This window comes from Dasypus novemcinctus, chromosome 10 (genome assembly GCF_030445035.2).
Source record: "Dasypus novemcinctus isolate mDasNov1 chromosome 10, mDasNov1.1.hap2, whole genome shotgun sequence".
NCBI classification, from domain to species: Eukaryota; Metazoa; Chordata; class Mammalia; order Cingulata; family Dasypodidae; genus Dasypus; species Dasypus novemcinctus.
The window spans coordinates 72,452,151-72,473,073 of record NC_080682.1 but is presented as its reverse complement, the minus strand read 5'-3'; the positions used below and the strand labels follow the sequence as shown (position 1 = coordinate 72,473,073).

Genomic DNA, 20,923 nt, shown 5'->3' with positions numbered 1-20,923 from the left:
AATTTAGCCAAAGATTTAAAGTCAAGTCTATTCACCCTAAGCTCATGTTCTTTCCACTATGCCATGCTGCTTTTCCTCTTCTGTCCTTTTATATCTCTCCGTGTGCTACCTCCCCTTCACCACCCTCCAGATAAAGAAGGAAGAGTCTCAGGGCTTATGGGAAGATGGCTTCAAAGTAGGTAGGCAGGGCTCATCTCTCACAAAAACATTGGAGAGGAGGTCAAAAAGCCACCCGAGGGAGTTGCTTTGAGGATCTGCAGACTAGGAGAGTGCTGCGCATCATCCAGGAGGGAGAGGGACAGAAGATGAAGAGGTCAAATGACAACTGTGAGTTACTTGCCCTTGTGGCTGGGAATGGCACATATACCCCCACCCTCAAGGCAAACAGCTTCAGTATAAACCTGACTCACTGCAACCAACTGAGTGGAGAAAGATCTTTCTCCTTCCTGGGTAGAAGAGGGTAGAGAATGCCTTCTCTTCAGTGCATTTGGCCAGCTGACCTCCCTTTGAATCTCCAGAAAGACCCCAGACAGCACTGATATGGCCTCAGGGAAAGGGGAGGGGAATCATATCGGGCAAGCTGTGACACTCAGATGTCCTGGGAGAGAGAGGAAGTAGGTCAAGTAGGTCAACTCGGAGGTAGGCGGATGACAGGTGCAACCAGCTCAGGAAAGAAGGAAGCCAGGAGAAAAAGCCAGCAAGCTGTTAGAAGCCCAGTTGGACTGAGGGAAAAGGGGAGAGGAGATAAGCTTTCAGAAACTTTCTTAACCTGTGGAGTAGGTACAGCTCAGTGGAGGAATGCCTGCTTCAAATACACTAGATCCCTGTTTCAATTCCCTATAATAAGAAAATATTAAAGTCCCATCCTGGGGAGTCCTACTAAGTTCTCAATTAGAGGGGCAAGAATCTCTTGAAAACAAAAGCAATGCCTAATTAAAAAAAACAGACCAATATGTCAACCCTCAATATTATTGCAAGTAACCATGAATCTTATTCTTCAAAAATTGAAATTTAGTGGTTACCGTAGGTTCTGAGGGGAGGGGAGGGAAAACTAGAATAGATGGAACACAGGGCATTTTTAGGGCATTGGAATTGTTCTGCATTATCTTGCAATGACAGATACAGACATTTTAAATTTTGTTAAAATCTAAGCATACATTGCAAAATGTAAACCATAATGTAAACCATTGACCATGGTTAGTAGCAATGCTTCAATATTTGTACATCAGTTGTAACAAACATACCATATACATGTAAAATGTCATTCATAGGGGATAGTAGCAGAGGGAGAGGGGGCTGGATGTATGTGAATCCCCGATATTTTTTATGTGACTTTTCTGTAACCTAAAGCTTCTTTGAAGATCAAAAAACAAAACAAAACAAAAAAACAGTGGGGTAACATACAGAAGAAACCATCACTGTACATAAAAGACAACAGATCTTATGGTGAAAAGACAATGAAAAAATTTATTTTTTGTACTTTATATAATATTATTATTTGGGATTTTGGGGGGCTTTGTTTTGGGGGAAGTTTTGGATTGCAGAAGCATCACACCTGAGGCAGGGGAGGATCACTGGTGCGGGGGGATGTGTGGGGAGGGGTGCACCTGGGCCATGCCTCTATAGAATATGAATATACTAAAGTGGTCAAGGGGTGTTGTCCCAGGGAGTGGAGACCCACACAATAACAAAATATAGGAGGACAGATCAATATGTAACTGGATTTTGTCTAGGTTCTTGACTATGGTGTAGAAATGAATTTCAAGAACATGTCGAGTTAGTTAGGCCAATAAATTTATTAAGGTAGGGAGAGAAGAGAAATGGGAGAAAATAACAGATCATGGGTCCCAGGTAGAGAGGAAGGGGCTGAAGAGTGATAAAACAGGCTGATTTACAGACTAAAATTTCCCATTATAAATTATAAATGCTCAAGTTTTACTTATATGGCAATCATGGCAGGGGGAAAACAGCAAGAGTAGGGCATATATAGCAGGAACAGGCACATGGACAGACACTGGGACAGGGTGAAGGCAAGAGAGTGCAAGAGGGAGTTTGGCCTTTGCACCTGCTTTTCAAACCATTAATTATTCCACCCCTTTCCTAAGGGCAGGGGAGGAGTCCCAGCTGTTTGCTGTTTTGATTGATTTTTCCACCCATAAATCCCCCAGGAGGACCAATAATAAGGCCCCTGGAGAATATCCGGCCCTTCTCCTGGCTTCCAGAGGAAATCTCATTCTGTGTTTATGTTATTGTGCCTATTACATATTGTGCGTAGTTACATAGTAAATATTATGACTATGTATTTAAGGATATACTAATAAATATTAAGTTATTGATAACTTAATCATGCAGTCATGATTTCATTTGCACAACTCTGTTCACTTTGCAGTTAATAATCAACTAGTTTATACATCTTGTTGCCTTATTTACAGTGGATTTATCATAATTTATCTTCCAACTCTCATCAGTTGTAATACCTCAAACATATTAACCCTTTCATTTTCTTGAATTTGTCTTCCCCAAAAAGATGGTTGATCTCTCGGCTTGCTGCAAAGCTTATGTTCTTTGAATCTCTCTTTACTGTGATTCTGAGGATACCTTTTGTGTCTTCCTGGGGTGAGAGCTCCCTGGGCCTATATACTGTGCTTACTGTTCCTTGTTCTAGCTAGGTGAAACAAGTTCTCCATTAGTTATGTGAGAAAGGGTACATGGAAGAATAAATTTTGAGATGTTGTATCTCTGAAAAGTCTTACTTTTATAAAATGAAATTAGTTATTAAATATTACATTAATTAAAGATATCAATTTAATTGTAACAGATACAAAACAAAAGCAAATGCATGCATTTAATGGCCCATCTATACACAGAAATTTCTGGATTTATAAATTGCTTAGGAAAACAATCTGGCACATAGTAAGAAAAATATACATATTTATAAATAAATAAATTTTACCCTCATCCTTGAATGAAAAATTGAAAAAGTACTATATTTTAGGTTGTGAATCATTTTCCTCAGAATTTTGAAGGCCTTATTTCATTGTCTTCTAGCTTCCTGTTTGGATTTTGAGAAGTCCAATGCCTTTTTAATTTTATATCTTTTTGTGTCCTGTTTTGAAATACATTCTTTTAAATTTCATGATTATGTGGCATAGATTTCATTTTGCTGGACACTCAGTGGACCTTTTCAATCTAGATGTTCTTTGCTTGTAGGTGTGTAAATGTTCTTAAACCATGGCTTTGGTGCCTTGTTCCATACTCTTTCACCCTATCTCCTTTGTCTCCCCTTTGTCTTTCTGGACCTCAAGTTATTTTGATGCTAAACTTCCTAGTACTCTAATTTTCCTATTTTTTCTCTTTTTATTTTTTTGTCATTTTCATCTAGTATCTGGGGATTTCTCAATTTTATCTTCCAATCCTTTTACTGAGGTTTTCATTTGTCTTGTCCTCATTTATATTTCACCAACTCCTTTTCTAATGTTCTTTTTTCATTCTTTCTTTTTTATTTAAGATTTATTTAAGATTTATTTATTTATTTATTTATTTTATTTCTCTCCCCTTCCCCCCCCCCCGTTGTCTGTTCTCTGTGTCTGTTTGCCGCGTCTTCTTTGTCCGCTTCTGTTGTCAGCAGCACAGGAATCTGTGTTTCTTTTTGTTGCATCATCTTGTTGTGTCAGCTCTCTGTGTGTGCGGCACCATTCCTAGGCAGGCTGTACTTTTTCTCGCACTGGGTGGCTCTCCTTACAGGGCGCACTCCTTGCGCGTGGGGCTCCCCTATGCGGGGGACGCCCCTGCATGGCACGGCACTCCTTGTGTGCAACAGCACTGCATATGGACCAGCTCCACATGGGTCAAGGAGGTCCGTGGATGCCCTATCCATTGGGCCAAGTCTGCTTTTTTTAAAAGATTCTACTGAAGTCCATTTCCTAACTGTCCTGGCCAAGGTAGCCAGTCAGTACATCCTTTGCACTTCCATGCCCGTCTGGGTCACTTAGGACCCATTTGGCAAGTTCCTTGAAGGAAGCCAGCTTTAAATTTATTTTTATAGGACTTTTCCTTTCTGGCCTTAAAACATCAAATAATTTGTTTGTTGCTTGTTTGCTTCCTTATTTATTGATTGATTGATAGATTGATTTTCTACTGTCTACCCTGCTAGAATATAAGTTCTGAAGAGATTATATAATTTACCAAAGTTTACAGAGTCCATACATGGAAGAAGTTTGCCTCTAGAGCCCATGCTCTCAACTGCTAATATCCAAGGCTTCATGGAGCTTGTCAGTGATTCAATCATTGACACGTCTAATTTCACTTTTAATTTTACTTAACCTGTCAGCAGAGTATTGACACTTTTGAGGACTCATTTCTTGAACGTTTCCCTTAACTTGGCTTCTATGACACTCTTCTGACTCCATTCTTCTACTACCACCAACATCATTTCTTCTTTAGTTCATCCTCCTCTAACAGCTATTAATTTAAATAGTAATGATCTCCAGTTTTAGTTTCAGCATCTTCCTGTGCTCTCTCTACATTCTTCTTTATAGCCCAGTACTTTTTCTTTTTAGCATGTCCATTTTTATAGCCCAGTACTTTTTTACCTTTAGTGTCATGACATAGTATAGTGTCACAATTGGTCATGACATGCCAAAACTACTCATTCATAAGAATTAAGTTATAAGCTTTTGTGAAGTATTGATTTTTTCAATTAGAGCTACCTTAAAGTTACCATGAAAGTCACACTCTCTTGTTTGCATTTCAACAGAATGTGCTCACTTGTATGGGAAAAAAATGGAGTTAGAGTTAACTGGAAGTGAACTGCTCATTATTCAGAACTATTATATATTTGCTGAAAGCCTCCAAAGAACTATAGGTATTGATGTGTCATTAATTGTTATATCTATTATGAACTATTATAATCTTTAAATAGTAGATTTATAGTTATGTTTCTCTACTTTTACCCATGGATACATTTTTAATAAGGAAAAGAAAGGAAGAAAGCATGTATATGAAACTTATCTGTATAGCATAGAATTGAGAATGAGGTTATAGTTACAATATCCAAATCAAAGGTAATATGATGACAATCCAAATGACATGTGCAATAATACTATTTATAGTGACATCATGGATAAATATAAATAATATGTGTTATACCTTTTAACCAAAAATTAGGAATTATTTTTGCTTAATTTTTATTAGTACATACTTGATTTTCTTATTGCGTCTAGGGATTTGGATTTGATCTTTTTTATTATCTTAGCCACATATATTTTTCCTCATAAAATGACATGTTCTGAGATTATTAAATAGATGATATCACTAATCATTTGATAGTAAACTGTTTTTATGAATATGATATATAAAAATAATCTGGGAGATCTTTACTTCATTGGGCCAACTCCTGTTTTTTGTATTTGTGTTTTGTTTTCATTATAATCTGAGTGCACTCCTGGGAGTGTGTTTCATATGAATGTCATTCACTATCTGTCACAGCAGAAAATGGTTGAGAACCTTTACTCTAGGCTATTTCATGTACTCCTGTGAGGATGACTCTCTTCTCATATGCTGATGACTGCTGAATCTCTATCATTGCCCTCGATCCTTTCTCTGGAGCTGCAGATTCATTTATTAAGCCACTCCCTGGGCAACTTCATGTGTATTAATATGTCCTACATGTCTCAAAACACATCATGTCTAAAACTGAACTTTTTCAATCTTATTCCCTGTGGCAGTTTGAGATTATTTTATGAATCCCAATGAGAGAAAGATTATGTTTGTAAACTAATCTCTTCTTCTGGGTATGATACCCTTTGATTGTGTTAGGTCCAGTTGAGGAAACTTTGATTAGATTACTCAATAAGATAATTTTAGGGCTTTTTTTTTCAAGATTTATTTATTTCTCTCCCCTTCCCATCCGCCCCCCACCATTGTCTGCTCTCTGTGTCCATTCACTGTGTGTTCTATGTCTGCTTGCAACCTTGGCAATACCGGGAAACTGCGTCTCTTTTTTGTTGCGTCATCTTGCTGCGTCAGCTCTCCATGTGTGTGGCACCACTCCTGGGCAGGCTGTGATTTTTCTCATGGGGTGGCTCTCCTTGCAGGGCACACTCCTTGTGCATGGCACGTGGTATGGCACTCCTTGCTTGTGGCAGCTCTGTGCGTGAGCCAGCTCACCCTACAGATCAGGAGGTCCTGGGTATCTAACTCTGGACCCTGTCATATGGTAGCCAGACGGTCTATCACTTGAGCCACACCTGCTTCCCACCTTAGGGCTTTTGACTGAACTAAGTCAGTGAGGTATGACTCTCCACCCTCTTGCTGGGTCTGATATAGATGGAAACACAGAAGAAGACTCACTCATATAGTTAGAGTTTTGAAAAAGGGAACTGCCATATTTAATCCTTTCATGTAAGAGAAAGGACTAGAGGATCACTTAAGCATGAAGCCCCCAAAAGACTGGACCCACAGAAGAGGTCAGGTGGAGAACAGCCCTGCTAAATGCCTGATAGCTTACAGCTGAACTTGGGAAGAGAGTGGAACAGGCCAAGACTGATGTAGAGAAGCTGGTAAGAGAAAAGACCTATGCCACTGAAACTGGGAAGAAAGTGGAGCAGCTAAGCCTATGAGAGGAAGACTGGAGGGGAAGGCAGAGACCAGGCAGGGATTGCCTCCCATTTGCCTCAGCCCTGGGCAGCTGACTGACCTTGGTGAGAAAACACATCTTATGGTGCCTTGTGTTGGACTTTTCATGGCCTTGGAACTTTAAGCTTTTTCCCCACATAAAACTACCCTTCAAAAGTCAACACATTTCTGTTAATTTGCATTGGCAGCTCTTTGGCAAACCAAAATATTCGCCCACTTAACCAACCTACTCTTTTTTTTAAACGTTTTCATTGATTGCATCATTATTTACCCAGTCCTTAAAAACATTAAGGATAACATCCAATGTTTCCTAGATCAATAGCCTAATCCTTTTTATTTTATCCCCTAAATATCTCTGAAAGTATTTCTTTGTTCCTCATTGCCTTTGTCTTAGTTTAACTGTTCATCATTTCCAACTGGGATAATTTCATAGCCAGTGCTTTAAATTTCAGCATGCATTAGAATCATCTGGAGAAAATTTAAAAATACTGATTGTTGGGTCCTTTTTCTGGCCTTTCTGATTCAATATGTCTTGCAATAATTTCAAGAATTTGTGTTTCTATCCAGGTCCCTGTGATGCTGAGGTTGATGTTAGTGATCCAAGGGCCATTTTTTAAAAACCACAGTCATAGCCTTTTAATTGTCCTCCCTGTCACTGGGCCAGTCACCTTATCATTTAACTACCAAACTGCTTTCAAAAGATCAATTTTAGAATGCAAGTCTGACGATGACTCTCTCTTGCGTAAACCCTTTTTACTGTCTAGCATCACTTTTACAATAGACTTGGTTGAACTGTTGTGACTCAAATAGATGGAAACATTTTTATAACTGCATAGCATTATCTTATTTTTGTTGCATTGTGGTTAAAAATATTTTCTGTTGTCCAGGGATGTTTATAGATCAATCTGAATAATAAAATCTCAGCCATTGTCCAGTTTAGAATCTGTCTCAGGGCTTCCTTCCTTCTTCATACACATGTTTAAAAGATTATATGCTCCTGTGTTAGGGAAAGAGTGGGGTGTCTACTTAGGTAATTCTACATTGGTAGAAACAAATTTGCATGTCTTGGTCCATCCAGGTCATTTTATGCTGGCTTTCTCTCCTGGTATCATCATCTTCTCTAGTGTCTGTCTGATATTGTTGGTAGCTAAGCTATCAGTTGCCTTATATATCCTATTAAGTGGAAACCAGGTACCCAAGTGGCTTCTAGTCTATTTGCTGCGTGTTCTTCGCCTGCTTCTGTTGTTGTCAGCGGCATGGGAATCTGTGTTTCTTTTTGTTGCGTCATCTTGTTGTGTCAGTTCTCTGTGTGTGCGGCACCATTCCTGGGCAGGCTGCACTTTCTTTCATGCTGGGCAGCTCTCCTTGCGGGGCGCACTCCTTGTGCGTGGGGCTCCCCTATGCGGGGGACACCCCTGCATGGCAGGGCACTCCTTGCACACATCAGCACTGTGTGTGGACCAGCTCCACATGGGTCAAGGAGGCCCGGGGCTTGAACTGTGGACCTCCCATGTGGTAGACAGATGCCCTAACCACTGGGCCAAGTCTGCCGCCTAGTCTACAGCTTTTTGATACCAGTTTTTAGAAGGAGTGTAGTAGTTTGAGCTGTATATACCAACCCCCCAGACAAAACATACTTTTAAACTTAATCCATTCCTGCAGGTGTGAGCCCATTGTAAGTAGGACTTTCTATGAAGTTACTTCAGTTAAGATGTGGTCTAATCCAATCAGACTGGATCTTAATCCTATTGCTAGAGTCCCTTATAAACCGAATGGAATTCAGACAGAAAGTAAGTCATGTGAAGCAAGATCCTGAACATCACTGGAACCCAGAAGACAAGGGAGGGACCAGGGGAGGCCACCATGTGCATTACCATGTAATACAGACGCACAGGACCAAGGATCACTGGGAGCCAGCCCCAAAATGCTAGTCTTTGGGAAGAAACCATCGCCCTGGTGATGCCTTGATTTGGACTTTCTCTTAGCCTCAAAACTGTGTGCTAATAAACTCCCATTGTTTAAGCCAACCCAGCATGTAGTATTTGCTTGAGCAGCCAAGAAAACTGAAACAAAGAGGGAGCATTGCTTCTTCCTTTCTTTTTTTCCAGCAAGCTGCCTCTAAGTAACCAAATGCTGGCCTCCCCCTGACTACACCTTCTTTATGAGGAGGTCAAGGGAAGGCTCTTGCTAATCAAAATGTGGTAGATGGGCCTGTTGCTTCTGCATCACTAGGGAGCTCATTAGAAATTCAGAACTGCTGCCCCTCCCCCCGAACTACTAAATCAGAATTTGCATTTCAGGAAGTTGCCGGGTGATCAAGTTTGAGAAGCATTGGCCTAGGGCTCAAATACCTAGAAATGCCTTGTCTCCTGTTACCATTTACCTGTTCATTCACAACAGCATGACTTCATTGGCTCTCTGATAGCCTCAGTTTCTAGATCTGTTAAATGGAGATGAATTATGCTGATATAGGTAAAATATCTGGCATAGTACCTTATATGTGGTGAGTGTTCTATAAATGGAAGCCATTATTACTTTAATATCTTTCATCTCCTTGGATTTTTCTTTTTTTTTTCCTTTAATTTCTTTCTCTCCCCTTCCCCCCTGCCCTCATTGCCTGCTTTCTGTGTCCATTTGCTGCGTGTTCTTCTGTGTCTGCTTGCATTCTTGTCAGTGGCACCGGGAATCTGTGTCTCTTTTTGTTGTGTCACCTTGCTACGTCAGCTCTCCTTGTGTGCGGCACCATTCCTGGGCAGGCTGCGCTTTTTTCACTCAGGGTGGCTCTCCTACGGGGCATACTCCTTGCACGTGGGGTGTCCCCTGTGTAGGGGCATGGCACGTGGCATGGCAGTCCTTGAACGCATCAGCACTGCACATGTGCCAGCTCACCACATGGGTCAGGAGGCCCTGGGTGTGAATCCTGAAACTCCCATGTTGTAGGCAGATGCTCTATTAGTTGAGCCAAATCTGATTCCCATCTCATTGGATTTTAAGAACAGCCCTTTGGAAAACTTCATAAATAAGTCACCACCTTCTCTTACCAAGTACTAACCGGCCTCAGAAAACTCGATCCCTGAAATTTCAATAAGAACATGACCGTGATGAATTTATATTTAAGTAAATACTTAATTTTCAATTAAATGGCACCACTTGTATACTTTTGGAAGGGTTTCCTGCTCTTGAGAGTTAACTGGTTCATTTCTAGAAATATCAGAAATGAATACTTTTAGCTGCTGATTCAGGAGAATGTGTTAAAAATGTTGACTATAGTCAAGAAGGGAAATACAAATAAAAAACAGGATGAGATAACACAACACCCTATTAGAATGATTAAAATAAAAAATACTGATAATATCAAGCATTGGGGATGATGTCGAGTAGCTATTACCCTCTTACTTTGCTAGTGGGCATGTTAAAATGGTACAATCATTTTGGAAAATCATTTGGTAGTTTCTAATAAAGTTAACGATAATAAAAATAAAAAAGAGCTAACTACTGATGACCACAACAATGTTGATGACTGTTGGAAACAAGCATGCTGAGCAGAAGGTATTCACAAGATTCTGTATATATGAAAATCTATAAAAGATAAAATTTAATCTATATTGATAGAAAGTAGCTCAGGCATTACCTGGGCTGATAGTGTGGGGGGCATTGCCAAGGCAGAAGCAGAAGGAAAATGTAGGCCATGATGGAAAGATTATATATCTTGATTATGGTAGTGGTCACATGGAGTATGAATTGTTTGAAACTTGTTGAAATATAAATCTAAAATGGAGAAAATTTTAAAATGTGAATGATGCTTCAAAGAAATTCATTAAAAGTTAAACAGGGAAGTAAACTTGGCTCAACGGATAGAGCATCCGCCTACCACATGGGAGGTCCAGGGTTCAAACCCAGGGCCTCCTGATCGATGTGGTGAGTTGGCCCATATACAGTGCTGATGTGCACAAGAAGTGCCATGCCATGTAGGGGTGTCCCCCACATAGGGGAGCCCCATGCGCAAGGAGTGTACCTTGTAAGGAGAGCTGCCCCGCGAAAAAAGTGCAGCCTGCCCAGGAGTGGCACCGCACACACGGAGAGCTGACACAGCAAGATGATACAACAAAAAGAGACACAGATTCCTGGTGCCACTGACAAGAATACAAGCAGACACAGAAGAATACACAGTGAATGGACACAGAAAGAAGATAACTGGGGGAGCGGGGAAGGGGAGAAAAAGAAATAAAAATAAATCTTTGAAAAAAAAAATCCAGGGAAGTGGATGTAGCTCATGTGGTTGAATACCTGCTTCCAATGTACAATGTCCTGAGTTCCATCCTCAGCACCTCCTAACAACATAAATAAGAAAATGAACAAAAAAACCAACTCGGGTTGCTGGTGTAACTTGGTGGTTGAGTGCCAGCTTCCTGCATACTAGCTCTGGGAGCCAAAACCTCAAATAAATAAATAAATAAATAAATAACAAAAGATTCCTGAAAAAGTTTCTATAAAAAATGTCTTATTATTAGTGGTGCCCAGGTATTGAAATTCCACCTTAAAAATCTAGTGAACTAAATTTGTATTAATATCATAATACAGTTTCCAGAGAGCTAGATGAAACTGGGAAGAAAAATTGTTTATTGCATATTTGAGTGTATGAGTGTGTGTGTACATATACACATTTGGGTGTATTTGGGTATATATGGTATATACATGTTACTATTTATTGAGTATCGTGTGCCAGGAATTGCTTGGGCTTTTATACTCCTCTCACTGAATTTTCAAGAAGCTAGTATTTACCATTCCCATTTTATAGAAGACTGACTCAGAAAACTGAGTCAAAGAAAGTTTAAATTCAATGTCTAATATCACACAGTTAATAAGCAATTGAACAATAATTTAAACCTGGGGAGCAGAAGAGCATAATGGTTAGGAACATATTTTGGGGAATGTCTAGAGGAGGCTTTTCTCCCTATTTAATAGTGCTGTGACTTTGGGAAAGTTATTCTAATTCTTAAAGCTTTGGTTTTGTCATTTAAATAAGAATAATGATATTTACCTGAAAGCATTGATATGAAAATTAAATGACTATATATATAAAAAGCAATTCATATAGAACTTGCCATGTTAAAAGTGTCCAATAAGTTATTATCCAACTCCAAAACATATACGCTTCCTACGAAATAACACTATTACGTATCACATCCCCCCCATCTACTTCTCTCCCTCTCTACAGCAGAATGTCTGGCCAAAAGAGAATACAAAGAAAGAATTTCCAACTGTGACCTAGGATAGAATTATGAACCTAGAATTCTACCAAAGAAAGCTGGTTTAATTCAAGAGTAAGAGCAGACATTTTTACTTAAATTAAAATAAATCTAGATAGTAACTATGGTGCTGAAGATGCTGACAGCTGCCAGAGGTACTTTGAAGACAATTTTCCCATGTCCCATTCTTGGCCATCCTTGGGAGATTTTATTTGGCTATGAGACATCCTTGAGGAGCATCTCTTCTCATCAAACAATTCTTCCATCACCCACATATGGTGGGAGGCACACGGTGACTCTGATTCCTGGGGAGGGAGTTGCGCCTGAACTTATAGTGCATGTCAAGGCTCTGTTCAGTTATGCACGTGTACCTGTGGACTTTGAGGAGGTGAAGGTGAACTCCACTTCTAGTGATGAGGACATAAAGAATGCCATCATGTCCATCCGTCGAAATCGTGTGGCCTTGAAAGGCACCTTTGAAATTGACCATAATCTGCCACAATATCGCATATCCCATTACAACATGATTCGTACCCTAGATCTCTATGCCAATGTCATCCATTGTAAGAATCTGCCAGGTGTGGTGACCAGGCACAATGGCATAGATATCATTATTGTCAGGGAAAACACGGAGGGTGAGTACAGCAACCTGGAGTACGAGAGTGTGAGAGGAGTGGTAGAGAGCCTAAAGATCATTACTAAGGCCAATTCTTTACGCATCGCTGAATATGCCTTCCAGCTGGCCCAGAAGATGGGGCGCAAGAAAGTGACAGCTGTGCACAAAGCCAGTGTCATGAAGCTGGGAGATGGCCTCTTCCTCCAGTGCTGTAAGGAAGTGGCATCCCAATATCCGCAGATTGCCTTTGAGAACATGACTGTGGACAATACTGCTATGCAGCTAGTATCCACGCCCCAGCAGTTTGATGTCATGGTTTTGCCAAATCTTTATGGCAGCGTTGTCAACAAAATCTGCACAGGATTGGTTGGGGGGTCAGGTCTTGTGCCAGGAGCCAACTATGGCTACGCGCATGCAATGTTTGAAACAGCTGCAGTGCAAACAGACACGAACCTAGCCAATAACAGTGTTGTCAACCCTGCTGCCATGCTGTTGGCAAGTTGTCTTATGCTGGACTACCTCAAGCTCCATTCCTATGCTACCTCCATTCGCAATGCAGTCTTGACATCCATAGACAATAAAAATGTCCATACCCCAGACATTGGGGGCCAGAGTACCACAATGGAAGTCATGCAAGACATCATGAATAACATCCATATCTAAAACTGTCAGTGGCTTGGAGGCTAAGCTGTTTCCAAAAGTTCTCCCTATTCCACTCTTTAGCTTCCTTTTCCCTTCTCTCTCTCCCTAGCAACCCCTGCCATCTGGCTAGTGTGTACCTCAGAATAAACCAGCTTCTGCCCCAATTTGGAAAGGGGGTTAGTGAATCAAGACTGATTTTTTTTTTCCTGTTAAATGAAAATGCCGTAAACATTGCTTGTTTAAGTTAGTCCAACTATTGTGTTGTAAATGAACTAAAGATGTGATGTAATACCCTGAATATATCAAATCTGTTTGTGGAGTACTAGAGCCTTCCCAGAACCTGGCACACTGCTTTTCTTTTTATCTGGGTCATTAAAATTCAGCAAACCAGCCTACAGATAAGTCTGGCTTCTCTCTAGAGGTTGTTAATGAGTTAATTAATGTAATAAACTTCACTTACAAAGTATACATTGTAACTTTAAAAATAAATAGGGTACCATAAAGCTGAGATAGTACAGGATACTTCCGCTGCCTCCTGGATAATCGCATCTTTTCCCATGGTCTTGTTTATGACATTTATGCTACGCTTTTTTCCTGATGTTCTGTTTCACATATGGACATCCTTGGCACTGCAGCTCTCCTAGAAAGGGCACTCTTGGATTCCTCCCAGTTGGGTTCAAGAGTCTAGAGGTCAAATTCCCAGTTAAGAGGCACTGGGTGCCAATTCTCTGCTATACAAATATAACCATGGACTGTAATCTCCATGCTCAGTTCTTTGCAGACTTTCATGGTTTATTTTCTTTTAATCTCTCTTTCAAAGAAAGACTATGTAATACATAAGGAAGCAAAAGATGCTGAGCTACTTTAAGTACTTATTGTCATTTCATTATAAATATTCTATTTACAGTATTATTTAAGGTCTTAGTTGGGAGTACATTTTGTTTTTGTCCTCAAAAGATACACAAACAAAAATAATTTTATTGGCACTTGGAAATTGTTTTTATTTGAGTAGGAAGAGAAAAGCAATGATATAAAAACTTATAGTAGCATTTTTGGCAAGAATGACCTCCAGTTAGAAGTGAGATTAAGAGAAAGAGTGAGTGAATCCTTGGTAATGTTTTGGAAAACTCTGTGTCTCACCTGTAACCATTGGACCTGCCATGGTTCATGACAAGTTAATGGCACTCAGCCCATGAAAATTTCCTTATGGCCTCTAAGATGCTTTCAATCAATTTCCTTGATCTCACCTATTTTAATTTTGTGTAGTCAGAACCAAGTTTATGGGAAACTGAAAACTAGAGTAAGTTTGTAGGAATTTAGACTGAAGATGAAAGGACCAAATCAGCCCTGCGTAAAAGTCTTTCTTGAAGAGTAAGGCAAGTAGGGAATAGGCAATGATAAAATAAGCATGGTGGTCCCTTTATTGGACATTAGACATATCATTGTCCAGAACTGCCTAGTGGCCATATGGCTCCCTCCTCTGGGAAGATCTAGACCTGCACCAGGTACATGGTTTCAGGACTGTACTGGAACATGGAGCAGGACTGGCCTGCACTATTCCCCACCTCCACCCTTCCCTACACTAACCCTTCATCTCATGCCTGGGATAATTTAGTCATGACACAGCCAGTCATCAGCAGGCAGTGTCTCAACTGTTAGCTGCCATTTAACAAAGGAGAATACTGGCAGTTTATGCTGATTGGTGCATTTGAGCTGAAGTTTCACTGAGGATTCCCTGGAATCCTACCAGAGCTCTTAGTCTAGAATGCTATGATGACTCTTAGTACACTGGGGTGGAATTTTTATTTACATATCACTTTTAATCCTTTAGCTGTGAATGTCTCTAGGGCAAATACCATGTATTTTTCTTCCTTGTCCTCTATCACCCCTAGCATAATGGCTGGTGCCATGCATAATACATGCATGTTGAATCAATTAATTAATCAATCTGTGATATGCCTGATGCTGCCTCATTTTTCTTATCTGTTAAGTGAGACGATAACTGTACCTACCCCACAGGTTTTTGGGAAGATTGAATGTGAAAATACACATAAAACTTATAGCACTGTGCTTGTCACATGGTAAATGGTTAGCGTATTTTAGAAATTATTATATTCATTATTATCCATTAAGTACATTTCAAAGGCTAGTTCTGAAGAGAACTGGATGAATTACATTAATTAAATATAATATTATAAATTTGCAATCATCTTTCAACTAGGGGAGTAAATCATATCTGCTTATTTATCAAGTCTTATTCCCTCATTGTTTTGTTTTATTTTTAATCCAGCTATCTCTCTCCTTTCTCACTGGCATCTCTTTTCTCACTGTTGGACTTAGCCTTTCTCATCACTGGTATCTCTTAACAACTTCCCAATTCCATTAATGCAATATTATATCCAGTCTATAGTTTTTCTAGTTTCAATCCATTTTCTACAGTATACACAGCATGATCTTTCTGAAAGGTGAATAGGATCATGTCACTTACCTACTTAAAACCTCCCATTGAATAGCTTCTCTTTATCCTTAAGACAAAGTCAGCTTCATAGCATAGCATGAAAGACTTCACATGTTCTGGCCTCAACTTCATTCTGCAGGCTCACCATTTCTATTCCCCCGGTGCCTAGGTAAAGATAATGCCCCAATCCAATCCACGAAACATGAAGGAGTCATCTGCTCCCTCTGGTTCAGGTATTTACACATGGTCTTTTTTCCTCTCCCCTTCAGGAGCTTAACTCCTTATCATTCTAGGGGATTCAACCTAATGATCACATCCTTTGGGAAGCCTTCCCTGACTAACTCTCTGCTCACCCCCTTGGAGACTGAGGGGTACAACTCTCCCAGTGCCCCTAGACACTACATACCCTGCACAGTATTTATTCTGTGGTTGTGATTGCTCGTTTGCTTGTTTGTTTGCTTGTTTTATTGTTGTGGAGTGAGAGAAGTTGGATGTACATGGTATTGAAGGCCAGGACATGAGAAGCTGAGAAGGAAGATTTATTATGAATGGGTTGGACTTGGTGGACTCCTGTCCTAATAAAAACCAAGCCCCGACTAGGATTTTTGGGTTCCTTTTTTTTTTTTTTTAATTTATTTCTCTCCCCTTCTCCTCCACCCCTCCAGTTGTCTGTCTGTGTCCATTCACTGTGAGTTCTTCTGTGACCGTGTCTATCCTTATCAGCGGCACTGGAAATCTGTTTCTTTTTGTTGTGTCATCTTGCTGCATCAGCTCTCTGTGTGTGTGGCGCCATTCTTGGGCAGGCTGCACTTTCTTTCATGCTGGGTGACTTTCCTTATGGGGCACACTCCTTGTGCATGGGGCTCCCCTATGCAGGGAACACCCCTGCATGGCAGGGCACTCTTTGCCCGCATCAGCACTGCACGTGGGCCAGCTCCACACGGGTCATTAAGGCCCAGGGTTTGAACCACAGACCTCCCATGTAGTAGGTGGATGCCCTATCCACTGGGCCAAGTCTGCTTCCCTTGGGTTCCTTTTACACAGAGGATGTAGGAGTGGGGAGTTAAATGGTGCTTATATGCAAAAGGACTTTATGTTAGTTTCTTAGAGTTTTAAGTGTTTTATCTGAGTGTTAGATAGGTTTTGAATTAACACATACTTTCACGGTAAGTTTGAATTAACACATATCCTCCACGTTCCAGGTAAGCTTGAATGAACACATTTAGATTAAACACACAGCCCAGGTTATTTATGAAGAAACACACAGCACCCCCACACAGTCCTTATCATTATACTTCCCATTGCCTTTACTATACAGTGCATTTCTAGGCAACAGAAGTGCTAGAGTCATTCATCATTATATCATCATAGCCTAGGGCTCTTCACATTCACTCTAAATATTTATGGAAGGGAAGGAGGAAAAGAGGGAGGGAGGGAAATAAAAGAGTTCCCTGCACTTATAGTAGGAGTGGGGCACTGGAAGAACTAATCTAGTGTAAAAAATTCCTGTCTGACTTCAGTCTATGAGCCGTTTTTACAAGATTGCTCCTCTCTAAAGAACATTAAAGCCCTCAGCAGTAAAACAGGTGGTTGCAGGTTGCCTCTGTTTCCAGAGAAGATTTCTGTGCTGCATTTATATGGCAATTTCATCTTAGGCTTTATCACTTTACCCAGAGCTTTGTGTACTATCCTAGTATTAAAATAAATAATATCTACAGGTTGTCTGAATCTTTTCTCTAGAACTTCGCATTTTTACTCAATTTTGGTTAATTGCCCTACTAATCACTTAGTGTCTCAGGTTCCTGCTTGTTTCCTCCAAACTCTGCCACTTAGAAACTGTGTCACAATGGTTTAACCTCACTGATCTCCAGTTTAACAATAAAATAAAAGTTATTCCCTACCTTCATAGAATTGTTGGGAAAATTAGATTGTTTTTGTTGTTTATCACTGCATAATAAACTACACCAAAACTTAGTGGGCTAAAATAATAAGTGATTATTTGTCTTAATTCTGTAGATTGATAAGGTGGTTCTTCTCATCAGCTAGGGAAGTAGCATTGGTGGGAAGACCCAATATGGTTTCATTCATATGGCTAGAAGTTGGTGCTGGTGGCTGTCAGCCAGCGGCCTCAATTCTCCACCACAGGGGTCATCCCAACTGGCTGATTTGGCTTCCTCACAGCATGGCTCCTGGGTTCCAAGAAGCTGTGTTCTAAGAAACAAAGACCAAGTCTGTAGATCTCTTAGTGCCCAATCTTAGAAAGTATTCACTCACTAATATTTCTACTATATTCTATTGGTCAAAACAGACAACAGGGTCAGTATAGATTCAAAGGGAGGGTAAATAAACTCCATTTTTTAGTGGAATGTATATAGGTCACATTGCAAAGAGGTATGTGGGATGGTGAATTAGTCAGCCAAAGGGGTGCTGATGCAGAGTACCAGGAATCAGTTGGTTTTTATAAAGGGTATTTATTTGGGGTGGTAACTTACAGTCACAAGGCCCTAAAGAGTCCAACTCAAGGTACCATAAGAGGTACTTCCTCATTCAAAATCGGTTGCCATATGTTAAAGCAAGATGGTGGGCAATGTCTGCAGGGTTCAGCCTTCCTTCTTCCTCCTAAGGCTCTATGTCCCAGCTTCTTCTGATCTCAGCTCTGGGCTGGCATAAGGCTTCTCTCTCTTCCCAGGGCTCACTTCTTTCCAGGCTTAGCTGCTCTAGTCTCTTCCTAAGGTCAGCTGTAGACTATCAGGGTCAACTTTTCCCAGGGCCTCTGCATTGTCTAATGAGCAGTCTCTCTTCCTCTTCCAGGTCTTTTTCTGTGTGAGTGTCCTCCCACCAAGTTGACAGGGACTCAACACCCTACTGATGTGGCCAAATCAAAACCCTAATCTTAATATAATTTAATCAAAGACATCTCAGCTGAATCTAAATAATTAAAGGGTATCACACTTAGAGGAATAGACCAGTTAAAGAATATAATAAAATATATTTTTGAAATTCATAAATAATATCAAACTGCCACAGATGGGAAGTATTGTTTTGGAAACCCTATCTACCACACAGATAGTGTACTAAAAATTCTTACCATATTAGCATTGCTTAATCATTATTATTATCCTTGACTTCACTTTCCTATATCTTATCAAATTTTAACATCTGCCAATTCTGCCTCCATAATGTACCTTATGTTGATTCTCTATATTCCATTTCATTTCTTCTGCTCTCTTATCTTCTCAAAGGCTATTAAAAAGTTGTCTCATTAGTCTCAAGTTCTGATAGGATTAAAGACCAATACAAAACTGGGCAACTAGATAGTATCTATAGCAGTTTGATATGGTTATGAATTCCAAAAATACATAATGGATTATCTGATCTGCACCTGGCCCTGACTGAGTTATGATTAGGGCTTTAATTGGGCCATGTCATTAGGGCACTGAGTCCCCACACCTTCGTGGGTGGGGACTCACAGATAAAAGGCATGGCAAAGGACAGAGTTGCAGGTTCTTAATGTTGGAGTTTTGATGTTGGAGTTTGATGCTGAGGACTTAAGCTGGAGCCCCAGGGAAAGAGACAGAGATGTTTGCTTGATAGTCTACTGCTGACCTTGTGGAGAGAGGCAAAGCCTAGAGAGCCTCATAGTCTACAGCTATCCTTGTGGAGAAAACAGGAGCTGAGCCCAGAGGAACCCAGGAAGCCTGACCCTCACAGACGTCGGCAGCCATCTTGCTCCAACACGTGAAAATAGACTTTGGTGAGGGAAGTAACTTATGCTTTATGGCCTGATATCTGTAAGCTCCTACCCCAAATAAATACCCTTTATAAAAACCAACCAATTTCTGGCATTTTGTATCAGTACCCTTTTGGCTAATACAGAATCACTTGGCACATACTCCTTTCCACCACCATCCTCAGATTTGCTTTTATAGAAAAATGCTGTAACATTCTTACCTCAGCTTTTCTCAAGAACAGACTTGAGAAATATTGTTGGGGAACATCTTTGGATTTGGGGGAAAACAGTGAGCATTATTTAAAAGCCACTAGAAGATTCTTCTTGTAACTAGGTCCAGGGAAACATGTTCAAAATTTTCCTGAAGTTAGAGTCCATGCAAGGCCCTCCAAAATTTTAGCCCATACTCTATTTCCACTCTTAGAAACTCTTATTTTCCAAGATATGTTCCAGTCAATCTAGATAAATTCTTTTACCTAAATATGACTTTTTCTTTTCTTTGCATGTAAGATTCTGCTCATCAGGAACAATCCCTTTTGGTCTATGTTTTTTACAAGTCTATCCTTTATTTAAGGCCTAGTTCAAGCACTACCTCTTCCATGAAAAGTTCTCTGATTACCCTCATCCAGATTTATTCCCTCCATTCATTCTCTAATCTACTTATGAACTCCTTCATTTCATATGTTGTCTTATAATGATTGTTCATCTACTTGGCTTGAGTCCTAATATATGTTCCTTGAGAACAGGCAACATACTTTAGCCAATATTCTGGACTTGTCTTACTCAGCACAGTGCCTTGCACATAAATATACTAGTTAAAAGCATACCAAATTGGATTAAATATAATAATAAGATAGTTATAATAATTTATTGTGTTTACTATGAGCTAAGCATTCTTCTAATTACTTTGCATTTATGAATTTATTTAATCCTTGTATAAATCCTATGATATAGTTATTATTGTAATCATAATTTTTCAGATGAGAAAACTGAGGCACAAGAGTTTAAGAAATTTGCCTGAGGCAGCAGACTTGGCCCAGTGGTTAGGGCATCCGTCTACCATATGGGAGGTCCGCGGTTCAAACCCCAGGCTTCCTTGACCTGTGTGGAGCTGGCCCATGCGTAGTGCTCATGCGTGCAAGGAGTGCCATGCCACGCAGGGGTGTCCCCCTCATAGGGGAGCCCCACGCGTAAGTAGTGTGCCCCATAAGGAGAGCTGCCCAGTGTGAAAGAAAGTGCAGCCTGCCCAGGAATGGGGCCGCACACACGAAGAACTGACACAACAAGATGACACAATCAAAAAGAAACAGATTCCTGTGCCACTGGCAACAACAGAAGGGAACAAAAGAAACAAGATGCAGCAAATAGACACAGAGAACAGACAACTGGGGTGGGGTGGGGGGGGGGGAAGGGGAGAGAAATTAATAAATAAATAAATCTTTAAAAAAAACAAAAGAAATTTGCCTGAGATCACACCACTAACAGGCAATGAAGCCAGAGTTCAAACGTTTACAGCCTGGCACCAGTGCTGCCTTTTAGTAATTGTGAGGATTTAAGCACTATGATTTTCTCATACTTTCATGTCAAAGTGG

General features: G+C 40.2%; 2 protein-coding genes across 3 annotated transcripts in view; both read left to right on the top strand.

Annotated features, from left to right (window-relative positions):
- NELL1 (neural EGFL like 1) overlaps nt 1-20,923 on the top strand; it is a 1,045,701-nt gene that overhangs the window by 676,560 nt on the left and 348,218 nt on the right. The window lies entirely within an intron of this gene.
- LOC105746248 (isocitrate dehydrogenase [NAD] subunit gamma, mitochondrial-like) lies at nt 11,873-13,328 on the top strand. The gene has a single exon (XM_012525648.3). The coding sequence runs from the start codon at nt 12,010-12,012 to the stop codon at nt 13,162-13,164; it is 1,155 nt and encodes a 384-aa protein (XP_012381102.1). The 5' UTR covers nt 11,873-12,009; the 3' UTR covers nt 13,165-13,328.